The 26,431-nt window shown below is 35.8% G+C and overlaps 2 protein-coding genes and 1 pseudogene across 3 annotated transcripts; 2 read left to right on the top strand and 1 right to left on the bottom strand.

Annotated features, from left to right (window-relative positions):
* The first annotated feature begins 1,420 nt into the window (after nt 1-1,420).
* On the top strand, nt 1,421-11,156 carry LOC123206680 (probable LRR receptor-like serine/threonine-protein kinase At1g56140). Of its 2 annotated transcripts, none has more exons than XM_044623881.1 (24): nt 1,421-1,876; nt 1,950-2,139; nt 2,220-2,291; nt 2,378-2,449; nt 2,535-2,606; nt 3,194-3,337; nt 3,583-3,654; nt 4,150-4,221; nt 4,430-4,501; nt 4,588-4,662; nt 4,775-4,846; nt 5,411-5,482; nt 5,571-5,636; nt 6,294-6,359; nt 6,481-6,525; nt 6,673-6,737; nt 7,381-7,757; nt 8,111-8,309; nt 8,407-8,568; nt 8,666-8,784; nt 9,234-9,444; nt 9,537-9,768; nt 9,863-10,013; nt 10,622-11,156. In XM_044623881.1, the coding sequence occupies exons 1-24, from the start codon at nt 1,765-1,767 to the stop codon at nt 10,982-10,984; spliced, it is 3,153 nt and encodes a 1,050-aa protein (XP_044479816.1). In that variant the 5' UTR covers nt 1,421-1,764; the 3' UTR covers nt 10,985-11,156. The 2 variants fall into 2 exon arrangements, with proteins under 2 accessions (XP_044479816.1, XP_044479815.1); XM_044623880.1 differs by having other exon boundaries at nt 6,249-6,359.
* Nucleotides 11,157-11,833: 677 nt separating this feature from the next.
* Nucleotides 11,834-23,914, top strand: LOC123206681 (annotated as a pseudogene).
* Nucleotides 23,915-24,416: 502 nt separating this feature from the next.
* LOC123206690 lies at nt 24,417-25,218 on the bottom strand. The gene has a single exon (XM_044623890.1). The coding sequence runs from the start codon at nt 25,178-25,180 to the stop codon at nt 24,575-24,577; it is 606 nt and encodes a 201-aa protein (XP_044479825.1). The 5' UTR covers nt 25,181-25,218; the 3' UTR covers nt 24,417-24,574.
* Between the last annotated feature and the right edge of the window lie 1,213 nt (nt 25,219-26,431).

Raw genomic sequence — 26,431 nt, 5'->3', positions numbered from 1 at the left:
GTAGTTTTTTTAATATTTTTACTAAATGAAGATTTTCTCCCTGAGTACAATCGAAAAAATTAATAAATAGGTGGATGCTTGAGTTTTTTAAAGTTAATAGATGAAAACTTGAGAAAACACTAATCTTTGGGTGAGAATAAGTCTATTAGCCTAATATGTATTCAAAGAATTTCAAACTAATACTCTCTCACAAAATTTTTTACAACTAGAAAATCTTATTTAAGTTAGACGGACTTCTCGAGGTTTAACCAACCAACCTAGACAATGTGTATATATATATGTCACTCATCTCAAATTCTAAATAAAAATAACACAACAGTAATTTATTTTCTCAAAATACCCTTATTGATGAAACTTATGCAAAAAGAAAGAAGTAATCTCTCTCTTTTTCCATAACCTTCCAACAAAGGAAGAAATCTCTGCAATATAAAAAAACAAATTCTTCAACAGAGAAAACTCCTGTGATTGAACAATAAAAACTATGAGAAAAAGTCATTATAAAAAACTTAACTTAGACACAAAAGAGAGAGACGAAAATTATCAAATTTTTTTAAAGAATTCACATGTGAAATATAATATAGTTGTGATTTCATATTGTTAGATTATTTAATATTGTGATTTTATGTTGTTATATTGTTTAATATTATTATAATGTTGTTTAATATTGTATTAATAGTTAAAAAAATATGAAAATTCAATTTTAGATAAAAACCAGATGAAGAACAGGTTGACGAAAAGTCAAGGGTTGGCCACCAACCCTTAGCGTTGCCACCAACCTGTTATTCATCTAGTTCTTATCCAAAATTGAATTTTTGTATTTTTTTAACTATCAATACAACATTAAACAATACGACAACATGAAATTATACCATTAAATAATATAAACAATATGAAATCATAACAAAATTATATTTCACATGAATCTATTTTACATTATTTGATTCTCAATTGTTAAGGAAGAAAACACAAAATATAAGGGCTTGAATCTAGATTGACTTGAATTTGGATGATTTTATTATGTAATCTTTGCAAGAAATGTGAATTTTCTAAAGAAATTTGATAATTTTCATCTCTTTATCTTTTGTGTTTATATGAATATTTTATAATAACTAGCGATTTCTTTCTCTAAATTTCTTTCATGATATTTATTATTCAATCACATGTGTTTAATTTAATTATTTTTAAAGTTACTAAGATCTTTTTCTTTTCTGAAAGGATGATGAAAAAGAGAGAAAATCTCTCTATATGGGTAATGTTAACGGGGATATTTTGAGAAAAGAAATATTATTACGGCATTTTTGTAAAGTAAATAAGTTGTGTGATATACACGAGTATACTATTGAATAAAAAGGCTAAAATGTTCAGTATCCCCCAAATATAATGTTTGACCTCCCTTCCATAGCTGAAATATCTCCTTTACTATTCAAACCAGGGAAGTGGGGGTACCTATCAAATCTAACATTTCCATGCTTGCAGTTGCTTACCCTTTCAGCAGCGTACGAATTTGACCAATGTACAGAAGTCATAAACCAGGGAAAAAAGGGAAAGCTTTGGCTAATATTCTAACCGAGTAGTTGCCAAGAAAGAACTACTAGTGTGCACATGGAGAAGACTTGACTTCTTTGACTTAATGTAGAGATGTTAATTGAGCTATAAATCAGTAGGATAATATTTTTTTGGGGTAAGTTTAAGGGAAAAATCAGTGAGATAATATTGTTCTTGGGAAAACAAACAATATTGATAGTGATTTGTCTGAGTTTTATAATGTTGATGAAAGCACCAGCTTACGTTTCAGTGAGTTTCATTCTTCTGGAAGTTCTTTTGCTTCATCTAGTAGCTCAGTCTCAAGCTCAAGCTACTACATCTCCGAATGAAGGTCTCCTTCTATCTTCTTTTTCATTATTAAGACAATTTTCTTGCTTATTTATAATTTTTTTTCCTGATAACAGTGAGAGCATTGAATGCATTATTTGTAAAATGGCGGATATCTGCAAATCAAAATCAATGGAATATAAGTGGAGAGCCGTGCAGTGGAGCCGCCATTGACGACTCCATCCCCATTGGTACCGCCAATTACAACCCATTTATCAAATGTGATTGTTCGGACAACAATAACACTCTTTGTCACATTACCGAGATGTAAGTCAAAAAAAGACAGATTTTTGCGATCTGGGTAGAGCCGTGTTGGGTGCTTAGGTGTGCAATTTGTTTGATTACAGGCAAGTTTATTCACTGCAAGTAACTGGTGTGATCCCCGATGAGCTATGGAGTCTAAATTTCCTCACCAATCTGTATGGTTTCCATCCAATATGCAATTTAGTATTATTTCAGAGCATATATAGATATAGTTACCAAAATATTTTCCTGTTTCTATCAGGAACGTGGGACTAAATCTCTTGTCAGGTCCACTGTCTCCATCTGTCAGCAATCTAACTGCAATTAAATACCTGTAAGCAGCTAGTATCAAGATTTGATTTTAAAGCTTATACAGTTTTTCCCTTGTTCTCATGTTGATTGGTTGTTGTTCTTATTAGGAACTTCGGCATTAATACATTATCTGGGCGGCTTCCAAAAGAGCTTGGCACGCTTCCTGAGTTAATAGTATTGTTAGTTAAAGTTTTTCCTATTCTAAATTGTAACATCTTGGTCCAGTAGTCTGGCTTGGATATTTTTTGCTTTAAATACACAATTTAATATGGTTTTGTTTTTTTAGCTTTATAAGTCAAAATGCATCTTGCTAGCTTAAGAGTTTATGGACTATTTAACCGCCAATTTTTTGTTATCATTTCAAGCGAAATCAGATGTCTGCACATATTTAGCATGTCTCTTGTGTTTTGTGGATGTGGGATTTGCCACATTTATGAGACTCAACCTCTCAATGAGGTTTGCACCACTATCATTCAAAAGCCAATACCTTAATCCACTATGAAGATATTGTTTGCTTTGGTCACACAATTTATCACAATTTTGCTTTTGGTTTTACAAACCAAAATGTGTCTTTGCTTAACTAATATTTGGTTATCATTGTCAAATGATGTGAGATGCATATACATATCCAATATCTCTTTGTTTGTGACATTTGCCCAGATGTGTTGTGTTACATTAACCTTCCAATTATCTATCTAAATGAACTCTGTAGTGTGATTACATGAAGATTTTCATAACTGAAGAGCTAAATTTTTTGGGATGTTAGAGGCATTGGAACAAACAATTTCTCTGGTCCTGTGCCACCTGAGCTTGGTAATTTGTCAAAATTAGAGCAACTGTATATGGGAACCAACAACTTCTCTGGCCCTCTGCCATCAGAGCTTGGTAATTTATCAAAATTAAAGACATTGTAAGTTGTTACAGACTTTTTGGTTTCAATTTCAATGCAAAATTTTACTTATATTGAGCAAGTATCACAGTCTATAATGTTGTGGACAAGAGAGCAAGATATGAAAACCCCAGATGTCTTTAGCCTTAGCTTTTATTGGAGATTATACTATCATGTGTCCTTTAATTCATTTACTTGGTGATGGCTTTATTGGAGAAGAGTTACTCAGTTATGAGGGGATTTAAGAATATTCTTTGCCTTGGCAGATATATGGACAGTTCTGGAGTGAGCGGTGAGATTCCTTCAAACTTTGCAAATCTAAGGAACTTGGAGTCAGTGTAAGGACTTTGTTGGAAAATATCTAAAATACATATGTGTTGCTATTGCCTCAATTCACACATGGTAGACCACTTAAAGCTGTGAGGTATTGTCCACTTTGGACTTCATTGGCCTTACAGTTTTGTCCTTAAAATGGCCCTCGTGAGAGACGGAGATAATGGGTTTATATTACCCCTAGACACTCGTCTCCTATTTGATGTAAGATTTTTAAAATCAACACAAATCCTTAGTCAAGGCATTTGGGGAGAGCACTTGGCATTGTCTCCACAAATGGTGTCACTTTTGATGTTGCAAGACATTGTCCGTTTTGACCTTCGTTGGCCTTATGGTTTTGTCCTTAAAAAGTGTCTCACGAGGGAGAGGGAGACAATGGGTTTATATCGACCCAAGTCCCTCAGAGTATAATGTGGGATTCTTGGCATCAACAATATGCATTCTGACTTATGAAACATTGTTTGGACCAAGTCTTAAACAAATTCTTTTATTGTGCTCAGGTGGGCTTTTGACATTGAACTTACAGGAAGGATACCTGACTTTATAGGAAATTGGTCAAATCTTAAAACCTTGTGAGAAAACTATTCTAATTTATTTCTCTAGTTTGTTCTCAGTCATTCTTAAGTTATTTTAGGTTCAAGCTTCTCCACTATGAATTCAGATTCAAACACTGTAATTATAATGTTTGTATATTCTGGTACTAATGTTCCTACTTTGAATGCTATGCCAATACAGTTCACAACTTTTTTTTTTCCCTTTTCTTTCTATATGTTATTGCAGGAGGTTTCAAGGAAACGCATTTGAAGGGCCAATACCATCATCCTTTTCTGAACTGACCAATCTGACTGAGTTGTGAGTGTGTAGCTGAAGCATTACATTGATCATGTTTAGCTTTCCAATTGTCAATGCTAACAATCTCATGAAAATTGAAAATGTAGGAGAATAAGTGATCTGTCAAATGGGAGCTCATCATCATTGGCATTCATAAGGAATATGAAATCTTTAACTACTTTGTAAGGCAACATTGTCAAAGTTCTTAATAACTTGTGTTGAATTACCTAATATATACCTTTTGTGCTTTTTATTCCTTCCCTTGATTTGGACTGTTTGTTTCATATACCACAGAGAACTAAGGAATAACAAAATTTCTGATTCAATTCCATCTCACATTGGTGATTACAAGAATTTGGTGCATATGTAAGTTAATTATTCTTTTTTTTTTTAAATGACCTGAGATTGTGTACAAGATCAATAAATCAAATACTCACATAATAAAGAGAAAGAACACGTGCCCTTTATCATGGTTCACCCAAATCCAAGTTACGTATAACAGAGTCAATATTATTCAATATTTTTTCACCTCTTTTGTTACAATGAGTGTATTTGCTATTGAATTGCTAACACTCATACAAAAGAATAATATATTTATTTATACTAGGATTATCATCCATAAACCAAACCCTATTAAAACTCTTATTACTAAATCAAATTCTATTAGTATACTTATTCTTTAGGGATAAACTCAAACCGTTGGTAGCTTTTAGTGGGTAGCACCATGATAAGGAGTGGTTAGTGGGCAGTTAAACACCACTTATGGGCTTGAGGATACTGCCCCCAATACCCCCGCCTGCTGGAGCAGGGCCCTCGCCCATTGAGGTCACCAATTCCAACACTTCTCACCTTTTATTTTCCTCAAATTCCTTTTGGTTGTTAGCTAGTTTCTTCATTTTATATTGTGTAATTCTAATGTTTTTCTTTCAGGGATCTGAGTTTCAACAATCTAATTGGACAGATTCCAAGCTCACTTTTCAATTTGAGTTTGCTGACTCACCTGTAATCCACCAACTCTGCTTTGTTCTGTCATTTACCTCCTAGATTGTTCTCATCATACTGAAACATGTAATGCTGCTTTTGTACACAGGATTATTGGAAATAATAAGTTAAATGGTAGCCTCCCTGCAGCTAAAAGTCAATTTCTTCTGAATATGTAAGTACTTCTGACATTTTCATCTATCTCATTTAATTAATATACCAGAAATGGAACGCTCTAATGGTGAAAGTATCAACTGCAAAAGTCACTTGAGGGAAAGACTAAACTCGCATTTTGATTAATCTAGAATTTCAAGTGCACAGCTTCTCCTTGCTATATTGTCACTTAGGACACAGTCCATACTTTGTCAATGTGTTACATTCACTCTTTTACAAGAGAGCCCTGGTCTAATAGTCTAGTCTACCGTAGAAGATCCCAGGTCCAATAGCTCGACTTAATGTTAAGATATTATCATTTTTAAACACACAATTTGTCACGATTTTGTTTTTAAATTTTGCAACCCAAAAGACATCTTAATAGTTTAAGAGCTTACAAATTATTTAATTAATATTCTATTATCATCCTCAAGTGATATGAGATGATTATACATATCTAGTATTTATTCCGTGCTTTGTCAATGTGGAATTTGCTTAAGAGAGTTACAAAATTAACATGTCTATCTAAGCTTGTAACATGGACTTGTGGGGTTCTAGCAAAGACATGGGAAAGTTGAGGTTTTAAACAGTGTCAAAAGCTTATTGAAAAATGCCTGAATTCTATGCTTGCCAGTGGCTGCATTATGTTACCAACAGTCTCCTCACCTGATGCTTGCAGAGATGTATCGTATAATAATCTATCTGGAAGTCTTCCTTCTTGGATCAGTGATAAAGGTTTACAACTGTAAGTCCTTCAATTCTGATAAACATAAAATTTCCCTAAAATCTGTACAATGTTCACACTTTTTTAAGTATTTGTGCTATGACGAAACTAACATTCAGAAGATTATATGTGCAATGTGCAGTAACTTAGTTGCCAACAACTTCACCCTGGAAAATTCTAACAGCAGGTGATTCCCTGGTTCTATGTATTACTGTATTACTTGAAACTTCTTTAACAACTGTAAAAATGAATAGTAATGTACAACTTTAAAAAATGGGTGCTTTAGTGGCTAGTTCCTGCTGTCTAATATTAATATCTCCTCCTCTTCCATCAGTTTTTTGCCGCATGGAATGAACTGCCTCCAACGCAATTTTCCATGTTATCGAGATTCTCCAATCTGTAAGTAAAACTGCATTTTGTGATTTCCAGAGTTAAAACACAGTAATAGCAACTAGGATGAAAATTGTAATATCTTGGTTTAATAGTTTAGTCAATTGTCAAAATATTATTTGCTTTAAACACATAGTTCATTACGATGATATCTTGATAGTTTGGGAGCTCATAGGTTACTTAACCAATCTTTTGTTATCATTCTCAAATGATATAGTATGCTCATACATGCTCAACATCTATTTTGTATTTTATTAACGTGAGATTTGTCTAAGAGTATTACATTTACCCTATTTACGGGGCTCAATGTCTTCACTGAGGTTTGCTCCACCATTGTTCGACCCCTTGCCAATATATTGTCTATATTGGACATACAGTCAATCATGATTTTGTTTTTAGGTTTTGCAACTCAAAACACTTTTTAATAATTTATGCGCTTACAAGTTGTTCACCAATCTTTTGTTATCATTCCTAAGTGACATGTGATACTCATATATATCTAGCCGTGTGGTATTTTCGTTGGGCTTTTACAAAAACATAAGGCAATGATCTATTTTGGGATGAGTTTATCTTGGAAGAGTTCAATATATATTATAGATCATACTTTTAAACACACATTTTCTTAATTTTGTACTTTGATTCTTGTATGCAGATTCTAGCTTTGCGGTTAACTGTGGTGGTGGACAAATTAAATCTTATAATGATATTGAGTATGAGAGGGATAATGAGACTCTTGGTCCAGCTAAATACTATGTGACAGACAAAAACAGCTGGGCAATAAGTAATGTTGGAGTATTTAGTGGAAGCAAAAGTCCAACGTATAATAGCTCTTCTACATCTAGAATTGCAAATACTAACGACATAGAACTTTTTCAAACAGCTCGAATCTCTGCGTCATCTCTAAGATACTATGGTTTAGGCCTTGAAAATGGAAACTACACTGTGACTCTCCAGTTTGCAGAAATAGCTGATTTCGATACTACAGGATGGAAAAGTTATGGGAGGCGTGTTTTTGATATATATGTTCAGGTTTGTATCTCATCTTCATTTTATTTTAGCTGAAACAGCCTCACCCATACATCACATAGGTTTATACCCGATCTATTATTAATATATTGTCTACTTTGTACAAACATTCTGTCACAGTTTTGTTTTTGGTTTTGTAACCTAAAATACGTCTTGACAGTTTAGAAACTTACTGGATATTTAACAAGTCTTATAGGAGTTTTTCTCAAGCGATGTGGAATGTTTATATATATTCAATATCTCTCTCATACTTTGTTAATGTAAGATTTGTCTAGAGATGTTACGTATTCTATCATAATATCATTTTCCTCAACAGTTACTGATTTTTATTTCGAATTATAATGTGTTTATTCCAGGGAAATCGTGTTGAAAAGGACTTTGACATAAAAAAGGTAGCAGGTGGACTCCCAAGAGCAGCAGTTGAGAGAGAGTATCTGGCTCAGGTATCTGAAAATTACTTAGATATCCACTTGTTTTGGGCTGGGAAAGGGACTTGCTGTATTCCCACAGATGGTACATATGGACCTTTAATTTCGGCTATCAGAGCAACCCCAGGTTAAAGCAATAGCTAACTTCCTTTTTCCCCCTGTTTTCCTCTCTTGGTTGATTCTCTTGCATTATATAAGATATTAACTGCTAAGCCTCGATACAGATTTTGAACCTACTGTAAGACCTCCAAGTCAAACCAATGAGAAGCATCAAACAGGCCTAATTGTGGGGATTGTTGTTGGTGTTGGGATTGTATTTCTATCAGTTCTTTCAGTTTTCTTCTTTTTTCGAAGAAGAAAAAGGTCACAGACTGATAATGATGATGGTAAATGGAAAGATTTTTTCCTGACAAAATGTCCACAAATGTTCTGATTAGATGAACAAGTTTACAATGTAAGCTATCTATTTTGTTGAATTTTCAGAGCTTGTGGGAATAGATGTTAGGCCATACACTTTCAATTATGCTGAACTAAGGACTGCTACAGAAGGTTTCAGTCCTACAAATAAGCTTGGAGAGGGAGGATTTGGACCAGTTTTTAAGGTAAGGCCATTGTCCTAATTGATTCTAAACAAGTGCTGAGTACATTGCACTGCATTAGGATTAATTGTTTTCCCAGAATTAAATTCAACTGGACTACTTTTTGTCATAGATTCAACTGGAAATGCAATCTTTTTTATCTTTTTGTCAATGTATAGTTTTGTATCCTTGTCTAATTATCTGACCCATTATCAAGATATTGTTTGCTTTAGACACAATTAATTTAACCAATCTTACATTATCATTCTCAAACAATGTAAGATGCTCATATATACCAACATCTTTCTCATGTTTTGTTGATGTAAAATTTATCTAGTGGTGTTACAATTGTATTCTCTTTGGTCCATTATATGAAGACAAGCTGGGGTATCTGGTCAATAGCAGTCATAAAAAGTTGATAAAGTGTTTACTGATTTTCCTTTCCAATTCAACTTGAACTTTTTACTCAATAGGGAACACTCTCTGATGGAAGTGTTATTGCTGTGAAGAAACTGTCTGTGGCATCCCATCAAGGGAAGAGTCAGTTTGCTGCAGAAATTGCCACTATATCAGCTGTGCAGCACCGTAACTTGGTAAAACTTTATGGATGCTGTTATGAGGGAGCACAACGAATCCTTGTTTATGAATATCTGGAAAACAACAGTCTTGATCAAGCATTATTTGGTATGTGAATAGCATATATAAGAATACTATGTTTTCCTAAGGAGTAATAGCATTTTTGGGCATGACAGCACAGTTAAAACTTTTATGAGCAGGAAAAGGAAGTTTGGATCTTGATTGGTCGACTCGTTATGATATTTGTTTGGGAGTTGCAAGAGGTTTAGCTTATCTTCATGAAGAATCGAGGCTCCGAATCATACATAGAGATGTGAAGGCCAGTAACATTTTGCTTGATGGAAATCTCATCCCCAAAATATCAGATTTTGGTTTGGCCAAACTTTACGATGATAAGAAGACCCACATAAGCACATGTGTAGCTGGAACATTGTAAGAATTTTTTGAAGGCTTGTATAAACATTTCGTTCTTAAATCATTCATTGGAAATACTGTAATGAATTTTGTTTCTTTTGCATTGACACAGTGGATATCTTGCACCTGAATATGCCATGCGTGGACATCTTACAGAGAAGACTGATGTGTTTGCCTTTGGAGTTGTAGCTCTAGAGGTTGTTAGTGGGAGGCCAAACTCTGATTCAAGCTTGGAAGAAGAGAAAATGTATCTTCTTGATTGGGTATGGATGATATTTCATTACTCTGTTACATCATTCTTCTTTGATTGGAGTCAATTACTAAATGGTTTCTAGCCTTGTGCTTTTGTTTGCATTATCATGATAAAAGAATCAATGAACATTTCTTTATTTCCAGTCTCATGAAAAATCAGGTATATATCAGGAATGGAATAGATCCAGCCATCTAAAATGAGTTTTATACAAACCTTAGGAGAGCCACAATCTAAAAGCTTACTATTAAGATTAGGGAGTTCAAAGTCGTACAAACTCTATACTAAAAGTTTGTACTTTCCAATATCACAACTGAATAATTAAGACAGTACAATAACTCTGATTTTAAATAATATAAACCTTGGGTGAACTACACCCCAAATGCTAATGATTGAGATTGGAGAGTCTAAAACCATATAAATCTCATAATAGAAATCATACTTTCTACTGTAAGATTTAAGTCTCATATTTAAGTCTTGCACTTAAGATCATAACTGGATCCAGTTTGTAACTTTAGCGGATATGTCTTAAGTCAATTTTGATGCCCATCCCAATACCTTTGTCTTTCATTCCTCCTGATTTAATCACAAACAATGATTCCTTCGTTTCATGCTTCTCAGGCTTGGCATCTATACGAGAACAATCGTCAACTTGAATTGGTGGACTCCAAATTATCAAATTTCAACGAGGAAGAAGTAAAACGCCTCATAGGAGTAGCTCTTTTATGTACTCAAGCATTGCCCTCAACGAGGCCATCCATGTCTCGTATAGTTGCTATGCTTTGCGGGGATATTGAAGTGAGTACAGTGACTTTGAAGCCCGGATACTTGACTGCTTTGACATTTGATGATGTGACCACCAATCTTAGTGATGACGCAATTGAAGAAAGCTTTGATGATACTAGCCATTACATTTCTTCGGCAACTTTGAGTACAGTGGATTCCAACCCACCAATAAGTGGCACTCAAGCCCTGCTCCATTGATTGACTTTTAGTTTTGCGTCCACCATAAGGCTAAAAAATGTAACACTAATAAACTTAAGTGAAAAAATCTGCCAGAACTATTGTGATTGGCATCATCCAATATCCATGTTGAAAATTTTGGTTTATATTATATATTTCATGGGGAGATCAGCAACATCCATTTTGAAAGTTAGTAAATGTGTTATTATTCTTTAGAGATATTTCAAATTATCAACCATTCTAATTGTAACTGACAAATGGAAAGTTTATCACCGTAACCCACACAAACTAAGAGTTCTAGGAGCCATGGTTTGACACCAAAACTCAAACCTCAATTGGGTTCTCATCATTTTCTAATATCCATCCATATTACATTCATAACGATAGCCCACACAAACTAAGACTTCTAGGAGCCATGATTTGGCACCAAAACTCAAACTTGAATTGGGTTCTCATCGTTTTCTAATATCCACCTGTAGTATTATTCCTCAAGACACAAATGTAAGACAAGATGTTAAATTTAGTTGATGTTATGGATGGTTTATTGTTATTAAAAAAATCAAATCACTTACCATGATTTTTTGGATGCAACTTGTTTGGGTTGATTGGACTGATGGAATTTGGAAGCAAAGTGGATTCTGGTAGAATAATCCAGGAGCTTTTTCTTGAGATGTGGAGATGTTTTTGTGAAAAATTTTAGCTGCAAAATTGCTTAAACTTGAACACGGCTGAAAAATTGCAGTAAAATATGCAGTGCTTCGAATAATCTGATATGTTCCACGTGTTGCCTTTGATGATCTCGTGACCCAGGGGAGTTGACAGAAATAAAGAAAAAGATTTTTTAAAAAATGTTCTATGTGTTGCCTTTGATAATCCTAATGAAGCTGAGTGAAGATTGCAGCTGCTGGAATTTATTTTTTGATAAATTGAAGATGTGCTCAAGTGCTCTGAAACAAAGCCAATATAAGTTTGTTTTTGTTGTTTAATATGTTGACAAACTTTCTTATCCATTTTGAATTGTTTTAGTTTGTATTTAGTTGGAATGTAACCAATGCAGCTTGGAGTTGTTAGAGCAGATAAGTTTTTGGTTTGCTTTGTAAGAAATTGGATGGTTTAGCTTAATTTGAGCTGCTGCGTACTTGTATTAAGTAAGATAGGATGTATATAAATGTATTATTGAAGTAATGAAAATAGTAGTGACTTTTTACAGCCAAAAAGACTTCTTCCGTTCCAGCTTTGTTCTTTCTTCTCTTCTCCTCTGTTTTTGCGTTTTTCATGCTTTCTTTGCATACAAATCTCCATTAAAAACCAACAAATCCAGGCCTTGAGTTTTGTGCTCTGGGTTCTCTCCTAACTGGCTGGACCTTTTTGCTTGCGTGCTCAGTAGCTTCCTTCTTTCTTTTAGTGATAAAGGGAGTCAAGTCAACTGCTCGTGCTTTCTTTATTTAATTGATAAAGATGTCAACTTGCTTCTTAAAAATCAACTTTGGAGCTATTATGATCAGGAATGTCTTCATCATGTTGATGAAATTAGCTGCTTCAGGATCAGTTGTAGTTTGCTTGAATGTAAGTTGGGTTTTCTTCAATCTTCTTCTACTTCATGTTGCTCTAGCTCAGAAAAATGGGTCTCAAGCTACAACAGCTCCTAATGAAGGTCAACTTCTAAGCTCCATCTTCTTTTTGGCTGTTAAGATGATTTTCTAGCAAATACTTGTTCTCATTCTTCTTCTGCTAACAGTGAGAGCTTTAAATGCATTATATGAAAAATGGGGGATATCTACAAATAAAAAACAATGGAATATAAGTGGAGAGCCATGCAGTGGAGCAGCCATTGACGATTCCATCCCCATTGATGCAAATGGGTACAACCCTTTTATCAAGTGTAACTTTTCTTACAACAATAATACTCTTTGCCACATTACCGAGATGTAAGTCTCATCACTTTTAACCTTTTACTGAGTAGAAAAAGACAAAATTTTGGGGTTGCTTACTTTTACATTTTCTTAGTCAGGAGAGTTTGTGGTCTGCAAATTGAAGGTGTTATCCCAGATGAGCTATGGAGTTTGAATTTCCTCACAAAACTGTATGGTTTTGTATAATTCCTGTAAATTTATTTCAATTGAGTATGATTTAGACCGCTAGATGAGGAATAATTTACTTATTTTTCATTGTTTTTGTTTAATCTTTCCGTATGAGACTCTTGGGTTGTCCCACATCGGTTGAGAAAGGGATTGGGTGTTAGCATTTCAATGTGAGAGAGTTTATTCCTTGAGCTAGTTCTTGGGATGGGGGAAGAGTGCTTCAGAGCCCGATTGCCATAACTCCACCCAAACGTTCAGGGGCGTGAAGGTCCAACTAGTTGGCCATTGTCCCGCATTGGTGGGAAGGTTGCTGGGTTGTGGGAGAGGGACTAGATGTCAATGTGTAAGTGAATTAAAATTTGTGTTACTAAATATAAATCCTACCTATTTCTTCTGTTTTTAACAGGGAAGTGGGACAAAATCTCTTGTCAGGTCCACTATCTCCATCTCTAAGCAATCTAACAGCAATAAAATACCTGTAAGCTGATATAGATTTTTTATTTGGAAACCTACACAAGTTTTTCTACTGCCAATGTTTTGTTTTATTTTGTTCAGGCACTTAGGCCTTAATACATTGTCTGGCCAGCCTCCAAACGAGCTTGGGCATGCTTTCTGAGTTGGTATCACTGTAAGTTTAAAGTTTATCTTCTTCTTAATCTATAATAATTTATCTAAATGAATGCTTTGTGTAATTGCATTTCGATTTGATATATGAAGAACTATATTTTTGGGGATGCAGAAGTATTGGCCCAAACAACTTCTCTGGTCCTGTGCCACCCGAGCTTGGTAATTTGTTAAATTTAGAATATCTGTATATCGGAACAAACAGCTTCTCTGGTCCTTTGCCATCGGAGCTTGGCAATTTGGTGAAATTAAAGACACTGTAAGTTGTTATTAACTTTTGAGTTTCGTCTCCAACGCAAAATCTTCCTTATATTGACCATATATCCTACTGAATAATGTTTCACATAAGAATGCAATATGTGAAGTTCTCAGCTAGGTTCAGTCTTATTGTAAACCAGTGACCAGATTGTGATTGAATTCATGAAAATTCTTTGCCTTGGCAGATATATGGACAGCTGTGGAGTGAGTGGCGAGATTCCTTCAAGCTTTGCAAATTTGAGGAACCTGGAAAGAGTGTAACTTTTTGGTTGTGTTAATCTTTTAATGGAAAATGGCTTGGATCAGATCTTAAACTAATTCTTTTATTGTGCTCAGGTGGGCTTTTGATGTTGAACTTGCAGGAAGGATTCCTGACTTCATAGGGACTTGGACAAACCTTAACACCTTGTGAGAAAAATATTCCAACTTTTGTCTGTATTTTATTTTCAATCAGGCTTCTTCACTGTGAAATTAATTTCAAGCACTTTATTGTCCTACATTTTGTTGTAGGAGGTTCCAAGGAAACTCATTTGAAGGGCCAATACCGTCATCCTATTCCAATCTGACTTCTATGGGAGAGTTGTGAGTGTCAGCTTGTGACATTTCATTGATAATGTTTTAATTTCTCAAAATAATCAAAGCTAACAATCTCATGAAAAATGAAAATGTAGGAGAATAAGTGATTTATCCGGTGGGAGTTCGTCATTGGCATTTATAAGGAATATGAAATATTTAACTATCTTGTAGGGCAACATTAACAAATTTCTAACATCATGTGTTGAATTACCTCATATATACTTTTATGTGTTTTTCTTCCTCTTCTTTCTTTGATCTATAATGTCTTTTCAATACAATGACAGTGAACTAAGGAATAGCAAAATTTCAGATTCAATTCCTTCTGATCTCTACTACCATTGGGATTTGCAGTATCTGTTAGTAACTTATTCCCTTTTCTCTTGTTCATTTTCCCTCCGTTACATTTTGGTTGTTAGCCAGTTTCTTCATCTTATAATTCTGTAATCCTTATATTTTTCTTCAGGGATCTGAGTTTCAACATTATAACTGGACAGATTCCCAATTCGCTTTTCAAGTCATATATGTTGACTCACCTGTAATGTGTCATTATAATTTGTTGTATCATTTACATCCCTGAATATTCTCATTATATTCAAACTTCTTGTGGTGCTTGAATGTTCTCATTATAATGAAACATGTATTGCTGCTTTTATACCCAGATTTCTTGGAAATAATAGATTAATTGGAACTCTGCCTGCTGTTAAAAGTGAGAATCTTGTCAACATGTAAGTACTTCAAAAATATTTGCATTGATCTCCCTACTAATTAAGATATCAATTTTTGTGAGCAATTTGTGTTGCGGACCAAAATAAAGAAATCGAGACATAGCATTACGAATTTTTTTTTTGAGTTTCTATCAAAGTAAACGGTGTCAATTAGTAATTAAAGTTTCTTAAACTTGCCAACTATGTAACACATTTGCTTGTTGCTGCTGAGAACAGAATGAAAAAGACAATCAAAATTTCCTTATCCGTTGGTCTTCTCAAATCTTCTATTTTCTCTCCTCTTAGATTCTGGAAATTTCTTTCTCTAGATTGACTCTGTCTTCATCTCCCTCTCCTTTTAGTTCAGTCCACGTCAGTCTGATCATAATGCTAAACTTGCATTCAAGATTCTCTGTTTAGTGCATTTCCAATATGAAATCAAAGATGTAAAACATGTTCCCACCAGAAAATCACCTGTTTTTTTATCTGCTCCATCCAAATTTTATATGTGCATATTAGAAGAAAAATAAATATTTATTTGGGCTGTATAGATTAGCATCCAGATTGGGACTTGTCAGTTTTCTTTCTTTTCCAGAAAACATATGCATCCATAATCCTGAATTTTCTTTTTTCCTAGATTTGGACTAACATTTCTATCTAGGCATGTTAAGTAGACATGTGAGGTTCTTGTGAAAATGGGGAAGTTAAACTTTTGGATGTTGTAAAATGATTACAGTAAAAATCAATGTGACTTGAATAATGCCTGGATACTGACTAGCTGGTGTACTGTGTAGCTAAAATTCTTCTTAGCTTGTGCTTGCAGAGATGTTTCATACAATTTTTTATCGGGCAGCATTCCTTCTTGGGTAAACAGACAAAATCTACAACTGTAAGTCTTGAAGTTCTTATAAACTTAGATTTCATGCCATATTTAATTTACAAAGCAACATATAATATTAGCTCCAAGTTAACTTTCATTCAAAACTTTCTTTTCTAGCAGAGAATTGTATTCTATCTGTTGGGGTGAAACTAACATTGAGACTTTTATTGGTGCAATCTGCAGAAATTTAGTTGCCAATAACTTCACTCTAGGAAGTAACAGCAGGTGATTGTCTCATTTCTATGTTTCATTCAAATGCTCGATACTATCTATAACATTTGTGAGAAAGAATAGTTGCCTAACTAAGTTGTTGATTGTTGGGCCACCACAAAAGTGGTGGGGGATGAAGCTTTCTCTCACTACCCACACCCAACTTGTTCATTAAAGTGGCCGAAAACCTCCCCTCAATTAGAGCCTTCAGAGATGTGATTTTACTAAAACTGGAGAGCCAGAACTACACGGACCATTACCTCTCCATGTACTTGGCTGAAATTATTCTTAAACCTTGAATTCTAATACCACTTTTTGGGCCACCACAAAACCGCTGTTAGGCCTTTCCCACCTCAAAAGCTAGCTCAAAAGGTAAGTGTAACACCCTAAGTCCAATAACCTGGCCCACTGTTAAGATATTGTCCACTTTGGACACACAGTCCATCATGGGTTTGCTTCTGGGCTTTACAACCCAAAACGCGTCTTAGGAGCTCACAGGTTATTTAATCAATTCGATTCTCCCACCACTAACCAATGTGGGATCCAAAGACAAAGCACACACAGACCCAATATCTCTCCCGTGCTTTGTCGATGTGGGATTCGCCTAAGGGTATCACATACACCCCCTCTTACGGGACTCAGCGTCTTCGCTGAGGTTTGCCCCACCATCGTTCAAGAGGACACGCGGAGTTGCTCTGATACCATTTGTAACACCCCAGGTCCAATAACCCGGCCCACTGTTAAGATATTGTCCACTTTGGACACACAGTCCATCATGGGTTTGCTTCTGGGCTTTGCAACCCAAAACGCGTCTTAACAGTTAAGGTGCTCACAGGCTATTTAACCAATTCAATTCTCCCACCACTAACCAATGTGGGATCCAAAGACAGAGCACACACAGACCCAGCATCTCTCTCGTGCTTTGTCGATGTGGGATTCGCCTAAGGGTATCACATACACCCCCCCTTACGGGACTCAACGTCCTCGCTGAGGTTTGCCCCACCATCGTTCAAGAGGACACGCGAAGCTGCTCTGATACCATTTGTAACACCCTAGGTCCAATAACCCGGCCCACTGTTAAGATATTGTACACTTTGGACACACAGTCCATCATGGGTTTGCTTTTGGGCTTTGCAACCCAAAACGCGTCTTAACAGTTAAGGAGCTCACAGGCTATTTAATCAATTCAATTCTCCCACCACTAACCAATGTGGGATCCAAAGACAAAGCATACACAGTCCCAGCATCTCTCCCGTGCTTTGTCGATGTGGGATTCGCCTAGGGGTATCACATACACCCCCCCTTACGGAACTCAGCGTCCTCGCTGAGGTTTGCCCCACCATCGTTCAAGAGGACACGCGGAGTTACTCTGATACCATTTGTAACACCCTAGGTCCAATAACCTGGCTCACTGTTAAGATATTGTCCACTTTGGACACACAGTCCATCATGGGTTTGCTTCTGGGCTTTACAACCCAAAACGCGTCTTAACAGTTAAGGAGCTCACAGGCTATTTAACCAATTCAATTCTCCCACCACTAACCAATGTGGGATCCAAAGACAAAGCACACATAGACCCAGCATCTCTCCCGTGCTTTGTCGATGTGGGATTCGCCTAAAGGTATCACATACACCCCCCCTTACGGAACTCAGCGTCCTCGCTGAGGTTTGCCCCACCATCGTTCAAGAGGACACGCGGAGTTACTCTGATACCATTTGTAACACCCTAGGTCCAATAACCTGGCCCACTGTTAAGATATTGTCCACTTTGGACACACAGTCCATCATGGGTTTGCTTCTGGGCTTTACAACCCAAAACGCGTCTTAACAGTTAAGGAGCTCACAGGCTATTTAACCAATTCAATTCTCCCACCACTAACCAATGTGGGATCCAAAGACAAAGCACACACAGACCCAACATCTCTCCCGTGTTTTGTCGATGTGGGATTCGCCTAAGGGTATCACATACACCCCCCCTTACGGGACGTCGATGTGGGATTCGCCTAAGGGTATCACATACACCCCCCCTTACGGGACTCAGCGTCCTCGCTGAGGTTTGTCCCACCATCGTTCAAGAGGACACGCGAAGCTGCTCTGATACCATTTGTAACATCCCTGGTCCAATAACCCAGCCCACTGTCAAGATATTGTCCACTTTGGACACACAGTCCATCATGGGTTTGCTTTTGGGCTTTGCAACCCAAAACGCGTCTTGACAGTTAAAGGAGCTCACAGGGTATTTAACCAATCAAATTCTCCCACCACTAACCAATGTGGGATACAGAGACAAAACACACACAGACCCAGCATCTCTCCCGTGCTTTGTCGATGTGGGATTCGCCTAAGGGTATCACAGTAAGACTTTCCTTTACACTTATATACACACATCGAGCTTGATTCCAAACTATTGTGGGATACTCACTATCGATGGTACATTTGAGAATGCATTTAGCAAGTTAATCTCTACTCTCAATTTTTAAAATAAAAGTTTAATGCATGAAAGAGTAGCCATACCCTGAAAGGAAAAGTTACTGATATTGGTATTACTTGTAATAACAAGGCTTTAAAGAAAACTTTTTCTTTGCCAGCAGTACTCTTTCTATCCTGGGTTGCATCCCTCAAGGCAATGTTTATTTTTGCCTTCATATACTGTTTATTTGATTTTAACTATGATTCTTATAAGTTTAATTTTGTTCTTCTGATAATTATTAATTGGATATCAAAATATAATGACTATACTAGTAGAAATGGGTGCTTTAGTGCCTAGCTTTTGTTCTCTGTCATAATTAATGAAGTTCATCTTTTAAGTATATTCTTCTTTTTCCCTCAGTGTTTTGCCGTATGGTCTAAATTGTCTCTAACGCTCTTTTCCTTGCAATCGAGGTTCTCCAATCTGTAAGTACAACTTCATTCTGTGGTCAAAAGACAAAGGAATGATCTATTTTGTAATGAACTTGATCTTAGAGAAGTAGCATAGATATTGTAAATTAAATTTGGACATATTCTTACTTTAATAGATTGGGATAACTTTTCTGGACTTGCCTTCACAAGTGGCTATATTGGTTTGCAGATTTCAGCTTTGCAATTAACTGTGGTGGTCCTCAAATTACATCTTCCAATAATATTGTGTATGAGAGGGATAATGAGACCCTTGGTCCAGCTACATACTATGTGACCAATTCAGACAGATGGGGAATTAGTAGTGTTGGATATTTTACAGGGACCAATAATCCGTGGTTTACAATTTCTTCCGACTCTTAATTCACAAATACTCAAGGCTCAAAACTTTTCCAGACAGCACGTATTGCCCCTTCATCTCTAAGATACTATGGTTTAGGCCTTGAAAACGGAAACTATACTTTGACTCTCAAGTTTGCAAAAATAGTTGAGATGGATTCTACTGGGAGGAAAAGTCTTGGGAGGCGGATTTTCGACATTTATGTTCAGGTATGACTTAGATCTGCAGATTACCTTAGCCAAAAAAGCCTCACCTATACATCACATTGGTTTATGCAGAGGTTAAAGCATGATGAAATGACCTTAAATTTATTATATCTCACAATGTAGTCCATGTCTGATTATTCCAGGGAATTTGCGTTGAAAAGGACTTTGACATAAAAAGGGTAGCAGGTCGAGTCCCAAGAACAGTAGTTCAGAGAGAGTATATGGCTCAGGTATCTGAAAACTACTTAGAAATCCACTTGTTTTGGGCTGGGAAAGGGACCTGCTGCATTCCCACCGATGGTACATATGGACCTTTAATTTCAGCCATCAGTGCTACCCCAGGTTAAAGCAATAACCTCTCCTAACCATTGGGTGTGTTACAGAAAAACGGCATGAGTTCCCCTATTTTAAAGGGCCCGGGGAATTTTTTTCTTTTTTTTTTTATTATGCCCTGTAACACTCCCAATTTGTAATTCACACAAACCAGTCCTACCAATCGACTGGATTTTTATCACATAATCATAATAAATAAAATAAGTACATAATAATAACTATCATAAAAATTTCACCCACAGAAACTTTATAATCAATTTTCATAACTAGCTGTATATATATATACATATCCACCAATATCTACATCAAGTATATATATATATATATATATATATATATATATATATATATAGGCATATACTCACATATACATCAAAACATATATATATTAATAAAAATAAGGTGCCTTCCTCCCTTAGCCTCATGTCTCATTAGTGCTCCCCGGGAACCTTTGCTGCATTTCTTTACCTGTAAAATATTAAATTAAACGGAGTGAGCGACTATGGCTCAGTAAGAAAATCATACTAAACACTTAAAGTATTTCATACCAGTATTAATCTTTTATAATTTTTTTCATACTCAGCTTGTCTGAACTATTTACAACAAAATAATTGACACAGAACACACATTTAACACATATCATAATTTTTTTCTTTCACACATTGATTCATTTCCTTATTATACAGATATGAATCACTCATTATGATTTATGCATGTATGAGTGTCATGACATTTCTATTTTCTGTTCGTACATCTTTCTTAACTCTTTATCGGCCACACAGGCTTGTATGCATAATTCTAATGCAAATGACTTTCATAAAATATTTACTAATTTGTTTCTCTCTCTTTCTCATTGATCGATCTAGACTACATATGATAGTACTTGCAGTCACCATACCAAGTATAATTCTCTCTTACACGCATTTTTTTTTTTTCTTTGCTGTCCACACAGTACAGCTAATATTTTTCTTTGCTGTCCACACAGTACAGCTGATATTTTTCTTTTGCTGTCCACACAGTACAGCTGGTTGTCCACACAGTACAACCGATTATTTTATTTGCTGTCCACACAGTACAGCTGGTTGTCCACATAGTACAACCGATTATTTTATTTGCTGTCCACACAGTACAGCTGGCGTGTAAGGGTTTTAAGTATGTTTTTCTGCTTTCCTGTATCATATGAGTCATTATGAAAGCATGCATGACTTAGAAAATATTTTTCCTCTTTCTTTATTTTTTTTTTTCTAAATCATGCTAAGACCTCCAAGGGGACGAAATCCTATGACCAAGAAGAATAGAGCAGGCATTTTTGTTGGTGTTGTGGTTGTATTTTTGTTACTTCTTGCACTTTTCTTCATTATCCAGACAAGAAGAAGACCACAGATTGATGATGATGGTAAATCAAATTATCTTCAATATCATTAACGTCTTATCGATCACATATTTCTGAGAGAAAAAGAAAAAATGGATTTAACAAATCCTTGCTCAACTTATAAAGCAGAGGTTTATTAGTGAGTTCTGAAATGCAGTACAAAGTTAGAGAAATAAATAGGATTCAACTTGTTTTATTTCAATAGCATCTTAAAAGAATCAATATACCATTATTAGACAATTGCAAATGTTTCTTTCTAGCTTTTCTCAGCTTTAACTTGAAAAAATATTTCGTGAAGTATTTGATTTGACTAATTACAGTAAGCTATGTTGATGGTTGAATTTTCAGAGCTTCTGGGGATAGATGTTAGACCATACACTTACAGTTATGCTGAACTAAGGGCTGCTACAGAAGGCTTCAATCCTGCAAATAAGCTTGTAGAAGGAGGATTTTGACCAGTTTATAAGGTAAGTCATTGTTCTAATCAATGCCAAACAAGAAGTGAGCACATTTTAGTGCCTTATGATTAATTGTTTTTCCAGAACTAAATACAGGTTGCAGCATTACTTTTCGTCCCAGATTCAATGGGAGACACAATCTTTTTACTTATCTATCTACGAAACTTATGATTTGTTCTCTTTGGTCAATAAAATGTGGTATGTGGTTCATGAAGTCAATCAAGTTTTTACTGATTTCTCTGACTGATTAAGTTGAATTCTTTACTCAATAGGGAACACTGTGTGATGGAAGGGTCATTGCTGTGAAGCAATTCTGTAGCATCCCACCAGGGGAAGAGCCAGTTTGTTGCAGAAATTGCTACTATATCTGCTGTACAGCACCGTAACTTAGTAAAACTTTATGGTTGTTGTTACGAGGGAGCAAAAAAACTCCTTGTTTATGAATATCTAGAAAGTAGAAGCCTTAATAAAGCATTATTTGGTATGTGAATGGCATGTCAGTACTATGTTTTTCTTGGGAGTCCTAGCATAATTGTGTATGAAAATTACTACTCAGACTTTTATATGACTTTTGTGAAGCAGGAAAAGGAAGTTTGAACCTTGACTGGTCGATGCGTAATAATATATGGTTAGGAGTAGCAAAAGGTCTCGCTTATCTTCATGAAGAGTCAAGGCTTTGAATCATACACAGAGATTTGAAAGCCAGTAATATTCTTCTTGATGGTAATCTCATCCCCAAATTATCAGATTTTGGTTTAGCAAAACTTTATGATGATAAGAAGACCCACATTAGCACCCAGGTTGCAGGGACAATGTAAGAGATTTTCATTTTCTTCCTAAATTCGTTTAGATCATCATGTTTTATGCTCATGGGACTTACTGCATTGAATTGCTTTTATTAAACTGACACAGTGGATGTCTTGCACCGGAATATGCCATGCGTGGACATCTTACAGAGAAGACTGATGTGTTTGCCTTTGGAGTTGTGGCTCTAGATGTTGTTAGTGGGAGGCCAAACTTAAATTTAAGTTCGGAAGAAGAGAAGATGTATCTTCTTGACTGGGTATGCATGACATTTCAGTATAGTAGTCAACATCAGTGCTCTTCTTTTATTTATTGTGTTTTGGTTTGCATCATAATGATAACAGCACCAATGAATATTTTACCATTTGGGTAATGTGTTTGAGCACGCTCTACATCTAGAGGATCTACGAATCCATACCAGGTGTATAGAAACTTTTCGAGGACCACCCCATGGGATCCAAGTTGGTATATGTTAATTGTGAATTAAATTCCCATGAAAAAAAGATTGAATCTTAGCAGTCTAAAAGGTCCAATTTGTAACTTTTCAAATATACCATTCAAATTTGATATGCATGCCAATACCTTTTTATCCTCCTGATCCTGTCACTTTGTATCATGACCTTGTGCATCTTTTCTGCTTCCCAGGCTTGGCATTTATACCAGAACAATCGCCTACTTGAACTGGTAGACTCCAAATTATCACAATTCAACGAGGAAGAAGTAAAATGTCTGATAGGAGTAGCACTTTTGTGTACTCAGTCATTGCCTTCATTGAGGCCATCTATGTCTCGTGTGATTGCCGTGCTTGGTGGAGATATTGAAGTCAGCGAAGTAAGTTCCAAGCCCGCATACTTGACTGAATGGTCATTGCTGATGTTACCACCCTTGTTTGTGATTATTCAACCAAAGAAAGTGATGAAGGTAGCAGCCATCACAACTCAAGCCCAGGTCCATTGATTGGCCTTTTTAGATTGGATTCCACTTCTGCTTCATATTAGTTCAACACAGTATTATTCATAATGCAAAAGGGATGTAAAGAATGTGTCTGACTTCACTATTCTCATTGTCACTATCAATGTTGAAAGATTCAATTGATCTTTTAGCATGTTAGGGAAATACTGATGCTGATGTAATCTGACATAGACTAATTAATTAATTTTGTCTTATCATCTCTAAATAATATAAAATGTCAATGGCATATCTAATATATCTTTGCCGATATGGGTTGTTTAACGGTTTTACACTCACCTCATTGTTTGATGTGGGATTTCTTAATGTGAATGATACCATTTATAACAATTTAATCTGATTTATTGTTAAAATAATTAATCATTTTTGTCTTATCATCTCTAAACAATATACAATGTCAATACATACCTTACATACCTTTATCGATGTGGGTTGCTTAAGGGTTTTACACTTATTTCATTGCTTGATATGAGATTTCTCAATGTTTGTGATACCATTTGTAACAATTAGATCTGATTAATTGTCAAAATAATGCATGTATTAGACACAATCCATTATGATTTTACTTTTGAAGTTTTGCAACTCAAAATACATTAAAACGATTTCAGAGTTTCACAAACTATTTAACTAGTTTGAACTCATTATTCTGATTTGGGATACCATATGAGATGCTCATACATATTGAGCATCCCTAGCAAGATAACAGTAATAGATTATTCATGGGAGCATTTCAATCAAACTAAAAACAAATATTCATCATATTATTTCAGGATTATCTATAAAGTAGCAAATTACAAAAGCAGAACAGAATGTTCTGCACTTTCTGAGTACATCCGAACCAATTCTCCACCAATTTAATCAACCGAAAAAACCAAACCCATCTGTTGAAACCCTAAATCTAACCACACAAGATGACTCTAGTCAACCCAAGAACTAAACAGGACACACTAAAGAAAAACAATGTAACAAAGTCTCTTGCAGACCATTTTCTAACAGCTTTACTTTCAACTCTCAAACTCTTGGCCCTCCTCAACGCATCAACTTCTTTCAAAAGATCAAACTCAATACCCTTCTTCTTCAACTCCTCGACGCACTTAGCCAACAGCTTCCCGTCCTCCTTCTCTCTCTCCAACAGCTTCTCCAAGTGGCTCTCAACATCAGACTTGTATCTGACGGCCCAGATCATCCCCAGAGAGCAAAGGAGTGAACATAAGCAGGGAATCCATGATCTCTCGCAGGAACCCATTTCTGCGTTCGAGGCATTGAAAAGGAGAATGAGAGAGATTGAGTGAAAGAGGAAGAAGAAGATGTAGAGCTGGGTCAATTCCTTACGGACTGAGTCGATTTGAGTCTCTTTGAGACAGATTCTGTTAAGAATTAGCTCTTCTTCTTTGAGCCATTGCTTCAGGAGAAGTTTGTGGGTTGGGGTTTCGGCGATTTCGTGAAGAGGATGCGGTGGCCGTGGCTCCATGGATGGTGGTTTTGTGCTCTGATCGTCAGCCATGAAAGTGAATGAATCAGAACGTTGAGAGGGTTTGTGGATTTTTAAACTGTTTTTCAGAATCTAACGGTCGAATTTGGGAAACTCTTAAATAATTGTAATTGGACGGAAGAGCCCCTGGTCGGTGAATTGAGTGACGGGATTGTTGCCACTTTTTGTAAGTTTGCAACGGCTCTTTTTTTGAGTTAAAATGGCGAATTTACCCTCGTGTATGTTTATCACCAAATGCACATGAAAATACATGTAATTACTTGTATGAAAAGATGATTTGAGGAGATTTTTTTTTTTTTTTTGGTTAAAAGACATAAAAACTTGAAAGTATCATTCATTATTATCCAATGACAAGTTTTCATCAGACGAGTCAAAGGGAAAAGGGAGAGCAAGAGATAAGGTGAGAGAGAAATCAACAACTGGTGATGGTGAATAATCACTAGAGATAAGGAGAAAGGAAGATCGAGGTGCAACTAAAGTTTTTTAAAACTCTAGGAGGCAATTGTATATGATAAAAAAAAATAAAGTTTTGTAATTCTAGCTTTAGGGGAAAAAAGTCAGTTTTTAAACCTTAAAAAATATGAGTAGAAATAAAAAGGGAAAAGGACTATTTCCCACCCATTTTCAAACCTATACCCACGAAAGATCAAAAACCCTTTTTTTCACCTATGACCAAACTGTCGTCCAAATTTTCAATTAGGGATAGGGGTAAAATCGTTATTTTAATTATAAACCTCAAAACTTTAAAATTTCACCATTTTCCCCCTCCAAATTTTAAAAACTAACACCTCAACCCATCCTTAAAGTTTGAAAAGTTTAGATTTTACTTCTAGGGTTTGCTTTCTTTTCCGACCACCACCGACAGCCGACACATTCTATCGATCTCCCATCTCCGACTACAAAAGACAACGAAAGATGACCCTTCGTCACCCAGATCTAGACGACGAAGTGTCATCCAAATCTGAAAGAACAGACGAAGGACAACGCTTCGTCGTCGTGTCTGGACGATGTGATGAGTGGAGAAGAGATCTCTGTCTCTTCATCGCACCACCACCGTCACACCAGGAGAAGGAGGAGGTCAGTGACGACATCGGAAAATGAAGTTGAAGAATGAGGGTGAAATGTTATTTTTGAAAGTTATGGGGGGCGACTGCATTTTGAAAAATATGGAAACCCTAGGTTTTGGGGTGAAAATGTTACTTTTCAAAGTTTAAAAACTTTAGATAAAGGTGAAATGTTAGTTTCTAAAATCTAAGGGGGGGT

This window comes from Mangifera indica, unplaced genomic scaffold, assembly GCF_011075055.1.
Source record: "Mangifera indica cultivar Alphonso unplaced genomic scaffold, CATAS_Mindica_2.1 Un_0045, whole genome shotgun sequence".
Lineage (NCBI taxonomy): Eukaryota > Viridiplantae > Streptophyta > Magnoliopsida > Sapindales > Anacardiaceae > Mangifera > Mangifera indica.
This window is presented reverse-complemented; position numbering and strand designations above follow the sequence as displayed.